At 40.2% G+C, this 19,490-nt stretch overlaps 1 protein-coding gene across 6 annotated transcripts in view; it reads right to left on the minus strand.

Annotated features, from left to right (window-relative positions):
- RPS6KA2 (ribosomal protein S6 kinase A2) overlaps positions 1–19,490 on the minus strand; it is a 286,999-nt gene that overhangs the window by 144,321 nt on the left and 123,188 nt on the right. Inside the window, exon 1 of one of the 6 annotated variants that reach the window (XM_085055345.1) lies at positions 17,436–18,784. The exons of 4 other annotated variants lie outside the window; for them this stretch is intronic. In XM_085055345.1, coding sequence (XP_084911471.1) covers positions 17,436–17,534 — 99 coding nt within the window. In that variant the 5' untranslated portion in view covers positions 17,535–18,784. Of the gene's footprint in view, positions 1–17,435; positions 18,785–19,490 lie in introns of those variants that run through there. One more of the 6 variants, XM_085055348.1, reaches the window with a different exon arrangement.

The raw sequence follows: 19,490 nt of genomic DNA on the forward strand, positions 1-19,490 counted from the left end.
ATAGTCTTATTTTTCCTCATTCTTGTTCAAACAAGAAAAAATTTCTTCAAATGAATATATTCCTCATTTCCAGAATAAAAGGTAGAATGAGGAATGGTTTTAACACTTAAATGGGATATAGGATGGCTATTTTCTGTCACTATAATTTTTTTCCAAATGTGTTTCTAAACAAGAAATATGAGTAATTGCAGACATACATAGAACAGAAAACAAAACAGCATAAAATTGGTTGGCAATGTAAAAAGCCCCACATAACCATCAATTCCAAAAAGAGGTCATCAGCAACTGACAGTCTAGTCTGTGCAGATCTGTTGGAAGGATGCTGGGGAAGAGAAAGACAGACAACATATTATTTGTAGAGAAGCAATTTGTGCACAGAGGGAAGCAGCAGAAGGTTTTGAATCCAGCCTTAATTTACATAGATCTCTGTGTATCCTTCCAAAAATTAACCAAAGCTCCAACCATCAGGGTTTGGCAGACTTAGCAATGGCAATTAAATATGTTTCTGCTTCCCACCATTTTCTTCATCTCCTTTGAAAATTACTGCCCTGTAATCTGGCAGCAGAACAGATAGAGATCTGCCTATTGCTGCCCTAGCCCACAGCCAGGGGTGTCAGTGCCTGCCCTGCTTCATCCATGATTTCAGCCAAGACACCAAAAAGTTGTCTGCAGGCTGCCAAAGCACAGCTGCCCATTCCCTCCTGCTGCCACTGCTGCAATGTGGGTAATTTACTACAGGAGCACTTCCTCTTCCCAATATACAGAGGCACTCACAGAAATGCATGCCAGCTGAGAAAGTGGAAATTGGGAACACAGATGGGTCCTGGTTCATACGTGTAAGGACACAGCAATATGTCATAGTCACATCCTACCTGCTTGGGCAGGAGGGGTAAGAGCTGGGTAAGGCCTGCAGTATGGAGAAAGAGAGATGTATGGTCCCTCTTCCTCCTCTCAGCCAATCTATTGACCAGAATCTGTCAGACTGCTCTGGGTCAGAAACCTCTGTTAATACGTAAGAGAATTAAACTAAAAAATGTAAGACACCAAAGCAGAGCACCTCCCTAAATTTCTCAGGGTGTGCCATTCCATGAAATTATGTTTATATGAAGGCTGACCTCCCCTGCCTTCTGCTCCACCAAAGCAAGCTGCCTACGAGGAGGTGGCTGCAGTACTCAAGACTGTTCTGCTGACCAGCTTCTAACCAAGGCAGCAGATAATCATGAAGCAAACAAGACTTCAAGTCTAGTTTGGTCTTTGTTCTCTGATCATGCTAACCCAGTTCATTACGGATTGCTCCAGGGAACAGATGGATGGTCTGTCTGCCCCCTTTCTCCCATAAACTATTTATGCCACAGATAATTTTTTTCCCCATTTCTGTTGATCATTCTCGAGCCCCTCTCTTTCTCTCCCTCCACATTTCCTCCAGGCCCTACACTATCTGTGCAAGCAGTCCTCTTTATGCACACTGTTGCATTCTATTCCTTCTCTGTCTGTGATCTATATTTAGTTGTTTTCCTGTTTATACACCCCTTCAGAGAGGGGTATTGTTGAATGTGACTAGTCAGGAAGAGAAACAATGCAGTCAGAGCACAAATCCTTTCAGAGGAGTATCTGGGATGGGAAGCTGTTCAGGACTTGGTAGGATAGAAAACTTTTTATGATTAATCGAATACAGAGATCTAAATATAAATCCATAAACCCCCTTAGAGCACCCTGATCAAAGACGAACAATACCTAAATAGGGGAAGAAACAAAGGCAAGGAAACACATGCAAACTGTATTCTGGTACTGCACCTTTTCTTCCTCTGTAAAATAAAACCCTTTGGGTTTGGAAACCTTACAGTATTTGTGTGTCTTTTCTCAAACTACCAGGAACCCCTGAGTATGAATCCAGAGTGCATACATGAAGCAAGCTCTAGGAAAAGTGCACTTAAAGACTCCTGGGTGTTTCAGTGTTGGTTGGTCCAACTTTAGTGTAGGAGTAGTAAGCATAAACCTGGTTCTCTAGAAGCTGAACCCAGGATAGGTAAGAGCACATGAGCTCAGCATGGTGTGACAGTAAAGAACACCAGTGCATGTCCAGGGAGTGTCTGTCTGGTCTGAGGGACACTTGCACAGCAAATAAATGGAGTCTTTCCCATCTTCAAGTTTCTAACAAAAATAAGTAGCTTCTGAACAGAATGGTTGTAAAATAAAACACAGGTGTGACAACATTGGGGAAGCTTGATAGTGTGGGTATTCTCTGTGAGAGCTATTTATCATTAAGAAATGGAGCCCTTCTGTAGAGAACACAGAAATCTATTATTTGAACCAAAAGAAATGTTTCAATTTTGCTTAGGAGTTTTACCATCATAATTGTGCAGACAGTTTTGATTAACATACAGAGCCAAAAACTCTGATAGTCCTTAACATTATGCTAATAAATGCATTGGCAACCCAGGGAGAGTTTTGGGTACAAGTCATTCACTTCCCTAATATGACAAACTATGCAAGGAAAAGCTGGAAGGCTTTGTAAAACAGCACAGATATTTGAAAAAAACAAAGAGGCATGCAACTGGTGAGTCCATATTTAAGCCATGTGTGTCACTGGTAGATGGTGCACAGTGTGTATTAGAAAAATGCCAATGCAAAGGCAGAAACATCTCTCAGTGGCTAGGACTTAAACATGAATGTGGAGCTGCCCTCAATGACCAACAGACATTCCCAGGCCAAAGGGGGTCCACAGCCTTTGGTAAAACACCAGAAGGGAGGACATGTGGTGATAGACAAGGGGTAATGACTTTACCTGAAAAAAGTTTAAACTGAAAGAGGGTAGATATAGGTAAGATACTAGGAAAAAATTCTTTATTGTGAGGGTGGTGAGGCTCTGAAACAGGCTGCCCAGAGAAGCTGTGGATGCCCCATCCCTGGAAGCATTCAAGATCAGCTTGAATTCAGCTTTGAGCAACCTGGTCTAGTGAAATACGTTCCTGTCCATGGCAGGGGACTTGGAACAGGATGATCTTTAAGGACCCTTCCAACCCAAGCCATTCTACCACTCTGTAAGAAAGGGAAAGGCTACAGAGCAGAAGCGAAGGCAACAGAAAAACCTCAGAAGTTTCAAGGAAAGGTTATTTGCAGCATGGAATGATCCACTGAGCTGGTTTGCTTCAGTTGATGGCAAGAATGGTTTTTTTATAAGATATTTAAACAAGGGGAGGTAAGTGGCTTAGTCTAGAGATTGGGCTTCAGCAGTGGAACAGAAGATGCAGCTGGGAAAAAGATTATTTCATTAGGAGCACTTTTCAGGGACAGGAAGAGTTGCTTAAAGACTAAAAGGGAAAAATCTACACCTGTGGGGCCAGGAGACAATATAGAAAAATGACTCAACTCTGAGACCAAAAGGGAAGGAACAAGGTCAGAAATCGTTCATTTATGCACTGAAGTTCATTTTAAGAGGGGTTTAAACCCTGAAATGGAGAAAACATTTTTTAAATAAGTTGCACAATACCAGTCTGGGGAGAGATTTTAATTAACTTAAAAAAAAAGTTATCTTTGTAGCAATTTCAGTTCAAACAGAATGGCAGCAGCAAATTATGATCTGCTTGGTGACCATCAGAATTAAACAATTCTCCACTCTGAGTCAATGAGAAGTTATGAATGGTATTACGAGATCAAACTCTAATCGTCTTAGTAGCATTTTCCATGGAAAAACTGCCATACTATATGTATTCACACCATTACATGCATTATTCATATAAATGTCATATACATATGCACCCAAAATATGGCTGTAATTACAACATATTCCTTATAAATTGTATCATCTGAATCCTGTTCAGAAACTGTCCTGAAAAAGAGCAAAATACCACTAGGCATTATTTGCTTTTGTTCCCTTTATTGCAAACAACAGAACAGACTGTCTGATAAAAAGATGTGTATAATCTGGTTAGTGCAAAACATTTGTTTTATGTGCCCACACAAGTCCCCCTCTCTCCTGTATGCATGGATGTCTCATTTGCAATTCAGAGGCAAAGTGTGAAGAGGCTGTGCAAAACAGGTCAGTTTTAACTCAAGGTGGTGGGGCACAGGTATGTAGTCAGGGCTTGGCAAAGAAATTCAGCAGCTTCACAGCGTCACAAAGCAGAAATCTTGCTTTGCTATTTACACATCCTGCAACGATCAGAAAATATCAAAATTTTGTAGATTGACCAACATGACAGTTCAGCAAACAAATATGAGACACCAAACTAAGTAATTTGATAGTGTATAGTTATCTGCAATAGAATTTGGCAGTGATTATTATCATGTATTAGTTAAAGGAAAGCATCAAGAAACACCAATATTCTTTGCAGACTTCCTTTTTCCAAATATTTCTGCCTGAGGATTCCTCATTGCACCTGCAAAGCCTTTCTTGCCAGTCTAAATATCCATTTTTATCTAAAGAAATTAGTTATTCATGTCATCAAAGAAAGAATTAACTAGCAAGACAGGGTATTTCAAGCAAACACTGATATTCTATTACAATTCTGTAACAAGGAGTCTAAAACCTTGTGAGTTATTATAAATACATATATATACATATATATACATATATATAATATGATATGATGAATTCTTTCTTTGCCAACCTTCACTTTCTATTAACTTCTATAGGACTTTTAAAATAATCCCACTGATAAATTAGTCTTTTTTTTGTTAATTTCTGTGAGTATTTTACTCCGCAAATTATAGTAAAATGCCACTTTTTTCCATTAGGATTTCATATTTTAAGTGACTCCAAAGAAATATCTTTAATATATTTCCACTCAAAGATGATCACTGGATTCCAAAGAGGAAAAACAACCAGCATTGCACTGTGTTGCCTGCCCCTTATAGCAAAAGCATTTTAGTAACCTTGATAAAATAGCACTATTAGTTACTACTTCTGCCTAGCCCATTAGATTAGAAGCAGAAATTGCTAAAACAAAAGAGCTTGCTTACTTCATTGCAGGGAAAAACACTAGTAAAAAACTGCACAGATTGCACTATTACTATACATTATATCATTGTTGGAGACTATGGTATTTCAAAGCCCAAATGTTTACACAGGTAAATAGACTAATCCACCTGTTTTGCAACAAATCCAAATATACTTCTCACCCCCAAAAAATTCTTATTTTGCTTCCTGGAATCAAAGCATAGTAATGTTCTGCAAAGAGTGGAGTTAGGAATCCCAGTCCCCCTCTCTCCCACCATCTCCCTCTGCTTGGTTTCTTTAGTGGCTAAGGAATATGCTCCCACTCTAGTTCCCCCTGTTCCTTCATTTTGTGTTAGCAGTGATGTCCCTTTCTCGAAGCCCCTATTTTCATGAATCTTACAGGAACATTGCGTCTTCAAGAACATTATTCTTTTCCCTTTCTCTGTGGAATTTGACAATGCTTTCAAAGCAAAGGGCCAGAAGGGGCTGCGGGGGCATGTATAAAGCTTCATTTTTTTAGGAACCAAGGTTAAAAATGAATCCATATCAACAACTCAGTTTTTCAGTAAATTTCCTGTGTTCCCACAGATGACTACAGATGACTACATGATAGAGCACACTGATGCATCACAATTTCAGAAAAGTAAAGGAAAACCAGCATAATACCCTGACATTTTGGTTTGCAGACAAAGAGAATCATCCCTGCACGAGTAACAGACACCTCATTCATCCACCACTGGCTGGGAACACCAGCAGTTCCAGATCCACTTAGCTGGTTTTATTTAAATAAATTTGCCTTGAAGATTTTTTCGTTTAGGAGGAAAGAACAAGACACTCTAAAATCCAGTTAGGCAAGGGTTTGAATTACATTGAGAAAAAGGGAGATTCCTGATTTGACAATCTCAATCTATTTTACAGGCCACATGGATAGAATTTTTTGACTTCAGATCCAGATGTATTGCCATGGGTACTTTATCCCCCAACACAATCAAATTTAGCGTTCTAGGTTCACAGGCTTGGTCAGGGGATAACCCTCTTTTACACATTAGTGTTATGATGACACTAATTTTGTGCTAGCCCAAAAGTTGGGGATAATACAAGATGTACTTAAACATTAAACTACAAGATTTACTTTTTTTGGTACAGTCCTTGTTGGCAACTTGCGGCCACCAGCCAGAAGACATAGAAGTCAAGGAAGTTTACCGACAGCAGGTTGTCAAAACATTCTGCCACATCTCAAGTTTGGGAAATGAAGAAGGAATGCTGCTCTATCAACAACACCAGCCTGCTACTGTGTTAAGTGTCGCAACAAAAGCAATACAAGTTTTCTTCTGATTTAGATCTCATTACAGTTCCAGGGAGGAAAAAAGAGCCATTTGATTTGCTTTTCGTTTGCTTTGAATCATGTAGGTTTGCATGTTGGTTTAGGCTTTATGGCATTGTAAATTTAACAGACGTAGCCCTTAACTACAAGGGTAAGGGGCTTTGAATGGAAGATCTTTTTATCATAAATGACTAAATTAATGAAGGCTAATATTAACTTTTCATAGAAATCCAAAGATTAACTACTACACAAGTTTATTCCTTTCAGGAAATTGAAATGGATGATGACTGAGCAGAAACCACAAAACTTTGCATGATTTCACATATTTGAAATGACAATGGACCAAAATCATCATCTCATTTTCGCTTTGAATTTTTTCATCAGGGTTCAAAATAACACACAGAGGGTGAAAATATACAGGCAAAACAGGAACAGAAGTTGCCATGAAACACAAAATGTTAACACTGATATCTTTATTTCACTATTTTCTAAGATATTGTAGATGCCATAGTAACCATGCTTTAAATTCAGAGTAAAGGTGCTGTGAAAATGGCACTATATAAAGCTAAAATCCCAGACAGACAAGACACTCGTGCTCAACTGGAAGCAGAGCTGAGTCATAGGTATGAAATCCTCAGCACCACAACTAGGGAGCCTGTGATGCAAGGGGACTCCCTAAGAGTTTTTGCTGCTGCTCTCCCTGGAGGAGAAAGGATCACAAGACATTTAAACTACAGCAAGTCAGAATGCAGAGATATTTGAAGAGAAATAGGAAAGGACTATAGTATACGAGATGTGGACATTTCTGAGATATGTAATAAGTACTGCATTTGGGATTTGCTCCAGAGCTATCTGACCACTGCCCGGCCTCAGAGGTGAGTATCATCTCTGAATCACCACTTCCTCAAACAAAACTTTGTTTTTACTAATAACTTCCCAGTTACCTCAGCAAACTGAGGGTAGAAAGTACCAAAACAGAGAGAGTACAAGAAAAGCAAAAACATGTGATTGTATTGTTTGAGTCTAGAGCATAAAACAAAAAAGCTGAATCAGATGAATGATAGGGTGAGGGAGAAGGAAAAAGCAGAACTGTTACCTTACAAGGGAAACATCTGAGAATGCAAAGTGAGTTTCAGTGGACACCAGGAGTCAAGAGCCTGGTCTCAAAGGCACAGTTGCCAGGAGTGTGGAGCTCAGCATTTCCACAGTCCAGCTGTGTGATTCTATACCAGTGCACAGCACATTCAAATCTTCAATCTTTATTTACAAGAGGGAAGAAAAGCCTGCAGACAAGAGTAAACCATATCCCAGGAGGGCAAAAAAACTTTATTTCTTCTCTTCAGTAACTGAAAAATGGGGAGTTGATGTGCCTCCCTGAAGAGATGATACAAAATCCCAGACAACAGCTCTCTGATCACCAGAAAGATAAATGAGTGCTTGCAGACCATTGTGGTACTCCATGGGGAGGGCTCTATTCTTATTTCTGTCTCAGACCCATGAATTTCACACCAGCAAAAGGATTTAAAAAGCTAGGAAAAAAGGGCAAACTTTCTCTTGGCTGTGGTGCGTAGAGCACATTAAAAGTTTTGTAAATCCCCACTTCCCTGGGGATAGGTTGTAATTACCATGGTTGTGCATGTGGCTAACAACAGGGAGGAAGAGATGAGCACAAAAGATGAGGCAAAGAAAAAACCCTAAACTGGATCAGTAGAAGAACCAGTGGTCAAGAGCAGACGCAAAGGACTGATCTGTTTTTCCATAAATAAGGCTGTTCAAAAACCTCTGTTTCTTAAATGACCCAGATCATCTGCATTAGGAAAGATTAAATTTTTAATTCATTCATTTGACATGTTATGAGAAAGATAGAAATACTAAGTCAAAACCTTAAAACTTTCCCCACAACACCAGCGAAACAATTCCTCCCATAACATCACAAATGGCTGCCTATTATAGCATTTCTTTCAATACAAACATTACTCAAGTTAATTTTATGACTTCTTTTACAACCTGTTACAGAGAGAGAAAATGCTTTTAAACCAAGCAAGGGAAAACCTATCAGTTGGCACCATTATCATAGTTATCTTTGACTAAGCAAACAATATGATTATGGGTAACTTACACCCTTCTACAGCAGAATACCCATCTCCAAGAGTATATTGGTATGTAAACTTTATCCTGATGTGTGGAGAGATTTTCAAAAAGGCAGTTGGGATAAAACATATATCTTTTGGCAGATAATCACAAGAGGTAGTCTATGCTTTGGAAGTGACAGTCCTCAGAATCACTAACGGTATTCCTTCTAATGTCCCAGATGGGTTTTCCTGCCTGGGAAAAATGAAAATTTTGTTTACTAGAATACAAAACCCCTGTTGCAGAGACTTTGAGAAATTCATTCTGTACCAGCAGGCAAAAGATGCTATTAGGCTATTTTTTTTTTCAGCACATGGTCTTTCAGAGAAAAGCAAATACAGATGGAGTTTCTCTGCTGTGTGAGAAGGGATGCTACAGCCTTGATGGCATTAACAGCCATAGGACGGGAAAAGAAAACATCTGGATGATGCCATAATTGTACTGGTGGAACAGAGGCAGGTAGGTGAATAAATATTATATTCACTGACTTTGCAGACAGAGTAAGTTCTGCAGACCACCATCCTTACCAGCATTACCACTTGCTATACTATTATGTGACATTAACTTTTCCACAAAAATATGAAAAGAAAAAGCAGGTGGACTTGAAGTGTGCTTTCAGGATGGATTCCTCAATTCTGCAAATGCATAAAAACTTGAAATTATAGGGGAAAAAATCAATCCCAGCAAGTGATTATGGGAAACTGGTTTTTCTCCAGCTCTGGTAACATGGGTGATTTCTTCTTTTCATCTAGCATCAGTTTGCAGTTAATATGGTACGTGCAACTGTCTTTTTTTCAGACCAGAGCAAATGCCCCCAGAGTGCCCATCCTTGTGACATAATAGCTTGATTTAGCCACCAAACTAAGAATAATGCACATTAAATTTTTTTAAAGGAGTAAGCAAAATGTCCCCTCAATCCCCCTCAGCTTAGTTTGACCCAACTTCTGCTTTATTAGCTTGATGTATTTTCTGCCTTACAATTGCTAAAAATTCACTGCGAACAACGGAGGTTTAAATAATGAAAATAAACCAGTATTATTATCTCTGACTGGCAGGCATCATAAACCTGGACAACCTCACAATGCTGGAGAGACTGAGAGGGACTAATTGATGTCTACTTCAGTGGGGGTTTTCCTGCCTTTACCCCCCACAGCACTTTCCTGCGTGGATTCATATAAAACACTTTCACCCATTTCTTGAGTAAGCCATAACATGTGGTCCTCCTTTGGAAGGAGAAGTTGAAGAGAAGTTGACAGAATGCAGAAGTAAGAGCTAAGATTAACTGCCACAGTTTCCTTCCCTCCTCTTATGCCTATTTCACTGGTTGCCACATACAGAGAAGATAACTCTCAAGAGTACAAGAATCTGAAAAACAAGAACGGATACATCATCTTCTCCATTCTTTCAAATTTAGGCACTGCAATGTGTTTGAAATCAGCCAAAAATGCCAACACATGAAAATAGTTCACGTTTTGAAAATGTCTTGGTTTACCTACCTTAATAGTGTTGATTTAATGGAATATTAAGGAGTTTGTTTTGGAATAAAAATTAAGTGATTTTACTTGCCAGAAAAAAAGCTTCAAGTTTTTACAACATAATGAAATGTTATAAAAAAACTTCTGAAGTGTGTACTATTTAACATCTGCACACACTAAGTAATAAAAAAATTCAAATCTAGTGATATGAAACAGTTTTGAACTGTGTCACAGAAATAATCTAACACAAAGCCTTGCTTTCAGATTATTCTTTAGTAATAATTGCAACACATAACCATGCAGGAATAAAGCAGGAATTGTGCAGAGTAGCAGCAGATCCAGCAGGGTTTCAGCTATTTAGAGAGATGGCTTTACAATTAATGCAATTAAATTGTTTAATTGCTGTCCCATACATTTCTAGTCACAGAGGTTGTATAACGGAAAGACTGGCATGGAGGTCTGCTGATGCAGAAGTTCAAGGCAAAGATATCTGTCAGAGTCACAGAACTTGCCCACTAGCTGCTGGCAACATGAAAGTAGAGGAAACAAAGTTGAACTAATGCAGGATTTCTTTGTTACTCACAAGGAGAAAACAACAGAAATTTCTACTAAAAGAAAAGAAAGATGAATTTTATAGGTAAACCCATGCACTCAACTCCCCCCATTGCAAAGCCTTCAGTTTATTCATAACAATTCTTGAAAAGAGAACTATTTACTGTCTTCTGCCAGTCATACACAGGTTCAGATTTGGCGCTGCAGGAAAGAGGCATGACACCCTTGAATTACACCTGGACATTATATGAGTTCATGTGTTAAGCTTTAATGAGTTAACTGGCGTTTTGCCAATTACTATCATTACTTACTATCTGAAGGCACACTGGCAAACTCTATCTTCCCTTCTTGCCTATTCACTGCTACACAATGCCTAATAATATGCTGCAATCTGAGGAAAAGATTTTCTTCATTAGAAACATTGTGGTTTTGTCTTCTGTGCTCTGAAAGGTTTGCACTGCCAGTATCCTTGAACTCCTGGCTCTCAGCTTGAAGAGAGCTGCAAGTTCTTCCACATCTCACAGTAAAAGCAGCTCTGCTGAAATTCTGATACACTTCAAATACAGTACATTTCAAAGTAGTGAGAGACATTGAACAGCAAAGGACAACTGGTCCCTTCAAAGTCTTCCAAAGCCATCTGTGACCACCCCATCACCATCATCACCATCCATGCACCCAGTGAGGGAATGTGCACCCCAAACTGTTTTCCTGGAAGGCACTTCCCTGCGTGTGAACTGTAGCTGCCGTGCGAGGACCCTGAATGGATGTATCACTTGCTTCCTTACACATCCTCAGCCAGAAAGCTATTTGCAAGGTAGATTTAGTGATCCAATCATTCTTTTTCATTTCCTGCAACTTTGTTCTCCAGGAAGTAAAACTGTAAGAGCTGATGGCAACACACACACAGAGTGTGTCCTGTGTGCAGAACCAACTGCTGCTTGTCTACAGTACTTGGAGTCTTAACAGCAAATACTTCTACTAAATCCTTGCTGAACTGGGACAGTAAGTCTTGTCAAGTGAACAAAAGGAAATGACTAGCAAATATTTAGGTGAAAAGCATTTGTACTTGAGTAACTGGTAAATAAACATAAGGAGGGTTTTTGTTCTGATTTCTGTCTTACTTTAGAAATTCTTCCCGTTATCTGTGAGGACACAAATGAAGAAAGCACACACAAAAGGAGTCCTTCTCCTGAGACTAGCAGAAAAAGGCATGAATCAAATGCTACTGATAATAAAAATAGATGCAGAAAAGCTAAACCCTCTGCAAACAGACTTTTTTGTGCCACAGGGTCAGACAGGACATAATGCTGTGAGCTAAAACTCAAAATAAAATTACACATTTTTCACTTGCGTAAAACTACATTACTCCACATAAATTCTAGGCAGGGGCTCAGCTGCCCACAGGTACCAACCAGTCCATCAGATTCAGCTCTTCATCTCCTGCACACCCACATACAGATGCTCCAGGCACAGGGAACCTGCAGCACTGGCCTCTTCCTTTCAGTCATTCCATTACTAGTTCGTGGGCATGTGTATGTCACATCAGCAGACCAGACAGGACCCATCCCACACCAAATTAAGACAACTTCTGTTATATGATGATCCCACGCTCCTGCTCTATGCCCAAACATTCCTGTACCCTGGCTATGTGACCAGACCCTGTGTTTAATTGTGTGATGTATGTCGGAATTCATCTGACATTAGAGCCCATGGATCAACTCTGTCAGCACTGCCTTCAATGCCAAATACCATCAGATCAAGGAATCATGCAGACACTTAGATGGTGGAAATGGAGCATAAAATGACTATTTGGATGGTCTTTGGCAGGGAGGGGCCTTTGAAATATAATTGATTTTTTACAAGGGAAAATCAGCATCCAAAAAAGGAAGAGACATCCCCCTAACAATGTTGCTGTAACTGGCCCAGGCTCTTGTTCCTGGAAGTCTCTAGCTTTCAGAAAGGAGAAAAGACATTTTTCCCACCCTGCCACAAAGACAGAGGAAAGGGACTTGAACAGCTTTCAAATGTATAAAAATCCTGCTGCAAAGAAAAGGAAACAAGCTCATTTTCACAGTTACAATGGGGAGGACAAGAAGACACAGGCTTAAATTGCCTTAAGAAAACTTGTGTCAGTTATTAGGAAAATCCTTAGATGCTAAAGATAATGTTGCAAAATATACCATGTACAGAGGTTATGGGCATTTACTACTGGAGACCTTCAGTGCTCTTAATTAGAAAAACATCTGTGCTGGAATAGGTTATATATCAGCATTATAACTCATGCTGCCTAAGAAGGAAGAGGAGTCCAGATTAAGGGGTTTTAGATGCCTCCCAGTCCCAATTTTCTGTGCTTTTCTTGTGTACAAATTATCCCTACGTCTACCTGCTTAATTTTCCCTTTCTGTAGCTCAGCAGTTAATTTGAGGCTTGTGGGAAGGAGCACATATCAAGCCTGAGGCACATGAGACTTTATCTGGGATAAAGTCAGAAGCAGTTGGGGAATTGGGAGCAATCCCTTTATTATGAATGTGTACACATATGAGTATTGCCCCCAAAGCCAATGTAAATAGATAGAATAGTATCAAAGGACTTGAATATTTCTCATCATTTTCCTTTTTTCAAATGAGAAAAAGAAAACACAGAGGTCTGAACCATCTGTAATGACACAGCAAGTTGTCAAAATGAGTCTGAAAAATGGATTTCCTGGCTCCTGAAGTGACCTGTCAGAGGGACTACATGCTCCTCCTGCTTTCTCTCCCCTGCCTGTCTCCCTTCCCCCCAGCAAGCTGTGCAAGACTACAAGAATTGCAGCATTTCCTCATAAAAGTCTTGCCTGCAGCTGGGGGAAGTTAGACACTTCAATAGTGTCGGCAACTTCTGCTGTAACAAGAACACACATCACAAAGATCATCATTACCACGGGGAAAAAAAAACCAAACTAAAGCTGCCTCAGGACTTGCACCTTGCAGAGATGTTCTTGGGCTGATAATTCCCGTCTCCTTTCTTTAACTTGCCTTTATTCTGGCTAACCTTTGACAGAAAGACTCTATTCCTCTATCAAGTGAGTAACTATAAAAATAAAAAGGCAGAATAAAGGACATACTGCTGATAAGGAACAGAATTGTTCCTTATGGAAGTGCAGAAGAATTCACAAGCATTTGCAAGCAAAGTGTTGCTCCAGCCCACTGTGGAAAAGGAGCAGTCTAGCTCAGCATTTTCTGGGCTCTTTCCTAAGGCTGCTGTAACTTTAGCTTGTAGGAAATCAGAATCAGAGCCCAAGATTAGAACTATAAATTTCTCATAACAAAGTGTTATAAAGGCAGTGCCAGTCCTTCTGCACTACTACTTACAAGCCTGCATAGGCTCGCTTCCATTTCCCACGTGCCAGGGCTGGAACCAAAGGAGGACCCACATTTGAATCATCCACGGGAGATCCTGCCTCTCAAACTGACCATGCCAACGCACTTCAGGCTACAAATTAATTGTGAATTAATTTGCAAGAACTCTGCCAGACTCTAAGCCCCATACATATATCAAACATAATTTGAATTCATCATTACTGGTAAGACTTAGCAAGAATTAGAAGAATTAAAGAGTAAGAATAATTAATTAAAAATATGTAAGCAATGCAAAAGTCAGAAATTTCTCCAAAAAGGATAAAAGGCAATATTTTATTTTGTCATTTTCTAAAAAAAAAAAAAAGCTCCTGCGTCATTGGATATTATCAAATTCTTTACATGCTTAGGTATTTCCCAGCTTATTTGAACGGCATATTTAAATTTTGCTTTATAAATCAATGGATATTGCTCACTGCCATAAGATGCATTCCACTGGGTCTCAAAGCCTTTAGCAGATCCACACTGTGCGTACTTTATCCTGATGGTTTCACATTCATGTTCATCAACACTCAGCAGGAACCATACACAAAGCCCTTTCTCAGATGCACACATGCAGTTTCCATTGACTTTGCTGGATTTTCAGCTGACTTCAATCAGAACTCTGTGCATGCACAAGGGCAAAACTTGGCTCTGCACGTTCAATAAAAATACATCACTAGATACCTTATAAACAAAGGACAATGCAGGCCATACTAAAAAACAATATAAACTGAAACCCCTAAATTGTAGCCAAATAAATTCAAATTTCAGCCTGGTTTTTCCAGAATAATAAAAAGGGCATGCATTTTAGGCAAGATGAAATGAAACCCTAATAACATTTCATTTACCAGAGTGCACTTAGCCTCTTTTAGCAGGACAAAGTGTGAAACCCAGCTATCTACAATAAGGTGATGATCTTGTTGTTTCAGGCATAGCAAAGACATTGGCATATGAAACAATTAAGTAAAGGTCAAGTTACAAGCTGTGATCTGCTAAGTCCTTTTCTGCATCTGTATCCTGGCTCTGTAAGCTATGAAGCTCATTACAAATTAATTTAAAGTGTAGAATGCCACAGTAGAAGAAGTAATTAATCATTATATTAATAACTAATGTTGTATTATTTTTGAATCTACTCTAATAGTGGTATTTTAAATATATTAAATGCTTGAGCCTAGGAGTACCTATCTTAAATCCTTCAGCCCTCTTTCCCAACTTGTCAAAAGAACAACATAACAAAAATCCCACACAAACTAGTCAAAACAGTTCCCTTCCAAATTTCAAATGACATTGTGCAACACAATTTATGCCAGGTACATTTGCTAATGCACACTAAGCAAAGCAATACCACATGTGTTTTCTCCAAACCTCTTTATTTTTACTCATTCCATGATGTAACAACCTGTACCTTTTTACTGCATCCTCAAAAATACCTACCTATTAGGATGAAGAACATTCTCACTTCTAAAAACCCGTCTAACCAACAGGCTTCCTTACACTTTCTGTTTGTGTGACAAGCACTTGTTAGCCTGGAATTACAAATTTATACACAGAAGTATTCAGGGATGAAAACCACAGAGGAGGCTTGATGTTCATGTTTGGTCATTCATTCCCCTCCCCAGGCAGAAACATCTCTGATGATTTTCACACTTAAATAGCAGAACAGATTTTATGAATCATTTCTTCTTCATAGTTGGAACAGCCCCTATTCTCCACTGCATTATAATACTGAGTCACTTTGCATCAAGTTGGTCATTACTGACAAGCCAGGGGAGAAAGGAGGGAAGTGGACAAACTGAAGCTACATGCGCAATAGGATATTTATCAAGTTACTTCTTGAAGCAAATTATTTCAAATCAGAAAAAAAATCTCTACCATACAACTCATATAAGGGAAAAGTATTCCATAATTATTGAGAAAGTCCAGTAAATCTAACCCTGATGGTCAAAGGGATTGTAAAAACTTTTTCTTTCTTCTTTTTTTTTTTTTTTTTTTTGTAAACGAAGCAAGAGTCTAGCCTGGCACAAATGATGAGTCGTAACAGTCATTCATACTAGATTATTCAGTAAGTTAAGTAATTAGTGTGGTGGAATCTGTTTCTCCCAAACTATGGCACTCTCAAACAAATAGTTATGAGGTCTGATGGGACTTTGCTCTCTCCAAATCGGCTCCCCTCCTAACATCCCATCCTGACACTAGCAGCCTTTGAAGACACTCATTTGCCTCAGAACTCCTTCATGTAACTCCAGGTCTGCTTCCTGTTGTCTCTGGTGGAGCATGAGCTTAGAGAATTTACAGTGTGCCACAAGGAACATTTATTCTAGCTTAAACTTTGTGATTCTCACTTCACTACTGGGAGAGGAAAGGTATTCCCATCTCTCCCCTTAGTCCTACTGGGACAGGGCTGTTGCAAGGAGGGGATTACTGGTTTCTTTTAAACGCATAGCATGTCTGTTTCATGGTGAAAATAAAATTAGGTAACTTACATGATCATTTTTCAAGAAAGTTGATTTTAAATAGTTTGGAAAGAAAATAAAAACCAACAAAACACAGAGGCCAAAAACTTGGCTTCTCAGTGTGTCCTGTTTAAGCAATGACACATGAAGAACTTTATGTTCAAACAATTACCTGGTGCTTTAAATAGGACACTAAGGGAATAACATTTCAAAATGTATTCACACTGCATAAGACTAATCCTCCTCCTGGGAGTACCAGTGCAAACCAGAGTAATTCCTCAGAGGTCAATTGAAGTACAACAGCACAAAATAAATGTGAGACAGAAAGGAATCAGGCCCCATCTACCTCTATGTTAATGCAGAGGTTGCAGATCATCTGCAATGATAAAGTGAACAACATAAATATAACTGACATCTATTCAATCGATCTCACATCCTGCCGACTATTCACAGCTCCAAATACAGGGCTGAAGAACAATGGTTCGAGGAAGGCAGGCAGAAATCCGGGTTCTAACCCATTCACACATTAAAATGTGCTAATACCTCCTACTTGAACTGCCTGCATCTCCCCACACTGCTAAATCGTTAACGATTTAATTTGACATTGTGCCCCCAGCTCCTAAAGAACAACTTCTCTTAAAACAAAATAAATGAAAAACCAGATGTATAGGAGAGAAGATAAATGCAAAAATATGTGCAAACATGAGAACCTATAGAGAAATAAGCAAGAGAATCTCTATCTAACATATCAAACATATATAAAAGGCACTAGCAAATTGATTAATTATTTGGAAATCTAGCACTAAGAGAGAATGCTATGTGTGCAGGGTAAGACTAAAATACGAGGCTATTTCAAACTATGGTGTCATTTGTGCTAATTTAAGTGGATCTGTAATTATTTCCTACAACTTCATGATGTCCTGAACCAGCTTCCTCCTCCCCTGCAAGGCTGATAAAAGGACTCTTGGCAACACACTAAATATATTATGCAATGTATTGAATGCTACCGAGAAAAAGCACTGAATTACACTGAAACAAAGAACATTAGGTGCGAATATCACCACCTCCAGGGAAAGAGCACCTTTAACTATTTATCACATCAGTAAATGCAGGCATTCTCTTGTACCTCTGTTACCTGCACCTAAGGGTATTTGCTACATTTAACAAAGTTAAGGGGAATTTTACCTCAAATCTACTTAGGCTCGAGCTCTTTGACCGAGACTTCTTGCGGAGATAGACCGAGAAGAACCGGCGCACTGTGAACTTCTTCATGTTCATGTCCATCGCCCTGTCCCAGCCGCGGCGCGGAGCACGAAGGAGCTGCAGCGCCGGCGGAGAAAGCTAGCGCATCCCGCTTGCCCCCTATTTATATCCACAGGCAGGAGATCCTCCGAAGGGTCTGGTTTTGTCCATCGGGCCGGGCACGGCTAGACCTGCCGGCGGTCCACTGCCGGAGCCACGGCAGCCCGGAGCCAGCTGCCTGCTGCTCGGAGCATGAAGGCGTTGGGCTCCTCTCGCTTCCCACTGTTTACATTTCGGTGCGGCGAGCCCAACTCTCTCCCCGCCGCCTCTCCCCCTTGCCTTCGGTCCCACTACGCCCAATCAGGCTCTGCTCTGGCTGCACGCAGAATCAGCGCCGGCAGATGACAGCTCCTGCGTCCCAGGCGTAGCAGGTTTGAGACAAATATTGGATGTGTCTATTGCTTTGCACTCCCTCTCCTCTCAGTCAGGCTCTTTCAATTTCCTGCTTTCAGAATCACATGGGGAATAGGCACATGCTGCACTTCTGTTTTTAGCTCAGAATTCAGACGCTGCTATAATTACTGAGGGCTGTGGTGGTCAGATCCGAGAAGAAATCAGCTCCCCTGCGAGAGTCGCTCCTGGAAGAAAGCTGAAAGACGCCGTGCCCCCGCTGCCAGAGTAGAAGGGTCTGAACCTTCTTTTATTCTGGGGAGTATGCAAAATAACACTGCCCCCCTGCCCCCGAAATTGAAAAGCTTACCACCATGTTCACAATCACCCGCCCGCTTTACATTAAAATACCTAACGCTGGCACAGCTCTGCAAATAGAAACACAATCTAAATGGTAGTATTACTATTCTTATTGAACTACAGCAGGGAGCTACAGCCCTTCTTAGGAGGTTAAGTATGTACATCTATTTACGGGCTGTAATTTTGAGCTGCATGGCAAGCATGAGATTTGCAGCTGGACCCCCACCTCCCCGCAACAAAATCAGTTTTCAGCTTTTCTTCAAAAACTAATGAATCTCAGTGTGATCCAGAGACCAAAGAGCTTTATCTGCCTATTGCACAGAGTTTGGACTCCTTTTCCATGGCAGCCTTTCCTTTCTGACTACTAAGGAGCACCCAGATATGCCTTTCTCCCATAACCTAATAAAAAGGGAATTACTCTGATGACTTATTAATGACTCAGACAAATAAGCCCAGGGAGAGCAGACATCACTACAGCCTGAGAAGACTTAGAGGTTAAATGACAACACCTCTCCAGTCCATCTGCTCTAAAGAGAGATGCATTTTACTTTAAATGCATATCTGGGCTGTGCTGTGAAATACCTTAGCTGGCAATACCTGTCACTATATGCTTTGTTCTCAGGTTCTCTGTCCCACTCTTATGTCTAAAGCTCACCATAGTCTATATGTACCCGGAAAAGGATTAACAAATATATATTTATATATTATGTCATTTACGGTTTCATGAAAAAGGAGGCCAGATTGGAAAGGTTACCATTAGTGCGGGGCTCTATAATCTCATACAGCCTGACTCTCCTGTGCCCAGGCCCCTGGTGTCTCCCCACACTTGCACACCAACAGTCTGGCTTTTTACCATTTCTCACCACACCTTCTGATTGCTTGTCTAATTCTCTTGGTTTGCAACAAAAGTATCTGGGGGGATCGTTTTCACAGTGCTGCCCCAGTGCCAGCCATATCAGGGCAAAGGGCTCCTAGGCATTACAGTTCTGTTGTTTCCGCAACTAAAGATCCTGCCTGGGGTAAAAACCTCGGGTATGTATAGGTACACCTATGCACAGGCGAAACAATGAACAGGCTAAAAGGGAATTTACTTGGTCAATGCCAAAATTACTTGCTGAGGCAGCCTCTCTAGTCAAGTTTTGTGTCTCCTCATAACCTTGCTGCAGTAAAATCTGCAGTGTCACAAGGCCTCAGGCACTCAGCTGATAGCTCGACCTCCCCTCACCTGTCCGACACACCACACAGCTG

The sequence above is a fragment of the Lichenostomus cassidix genome, chromosome 3 (genome assembly GCF_008360975.1).
Source record: "Lichenostomus cassidix isolate B80296 chromosome 3, HeHo_3.0, whole genome shotgun sequence".
Lineage (NCBI taxonomy): Eukaryota > Metazoa > Chordata > Aves > Passeriformes > Meliphagidae > Lichenostomus > Lichenostomus cassidix.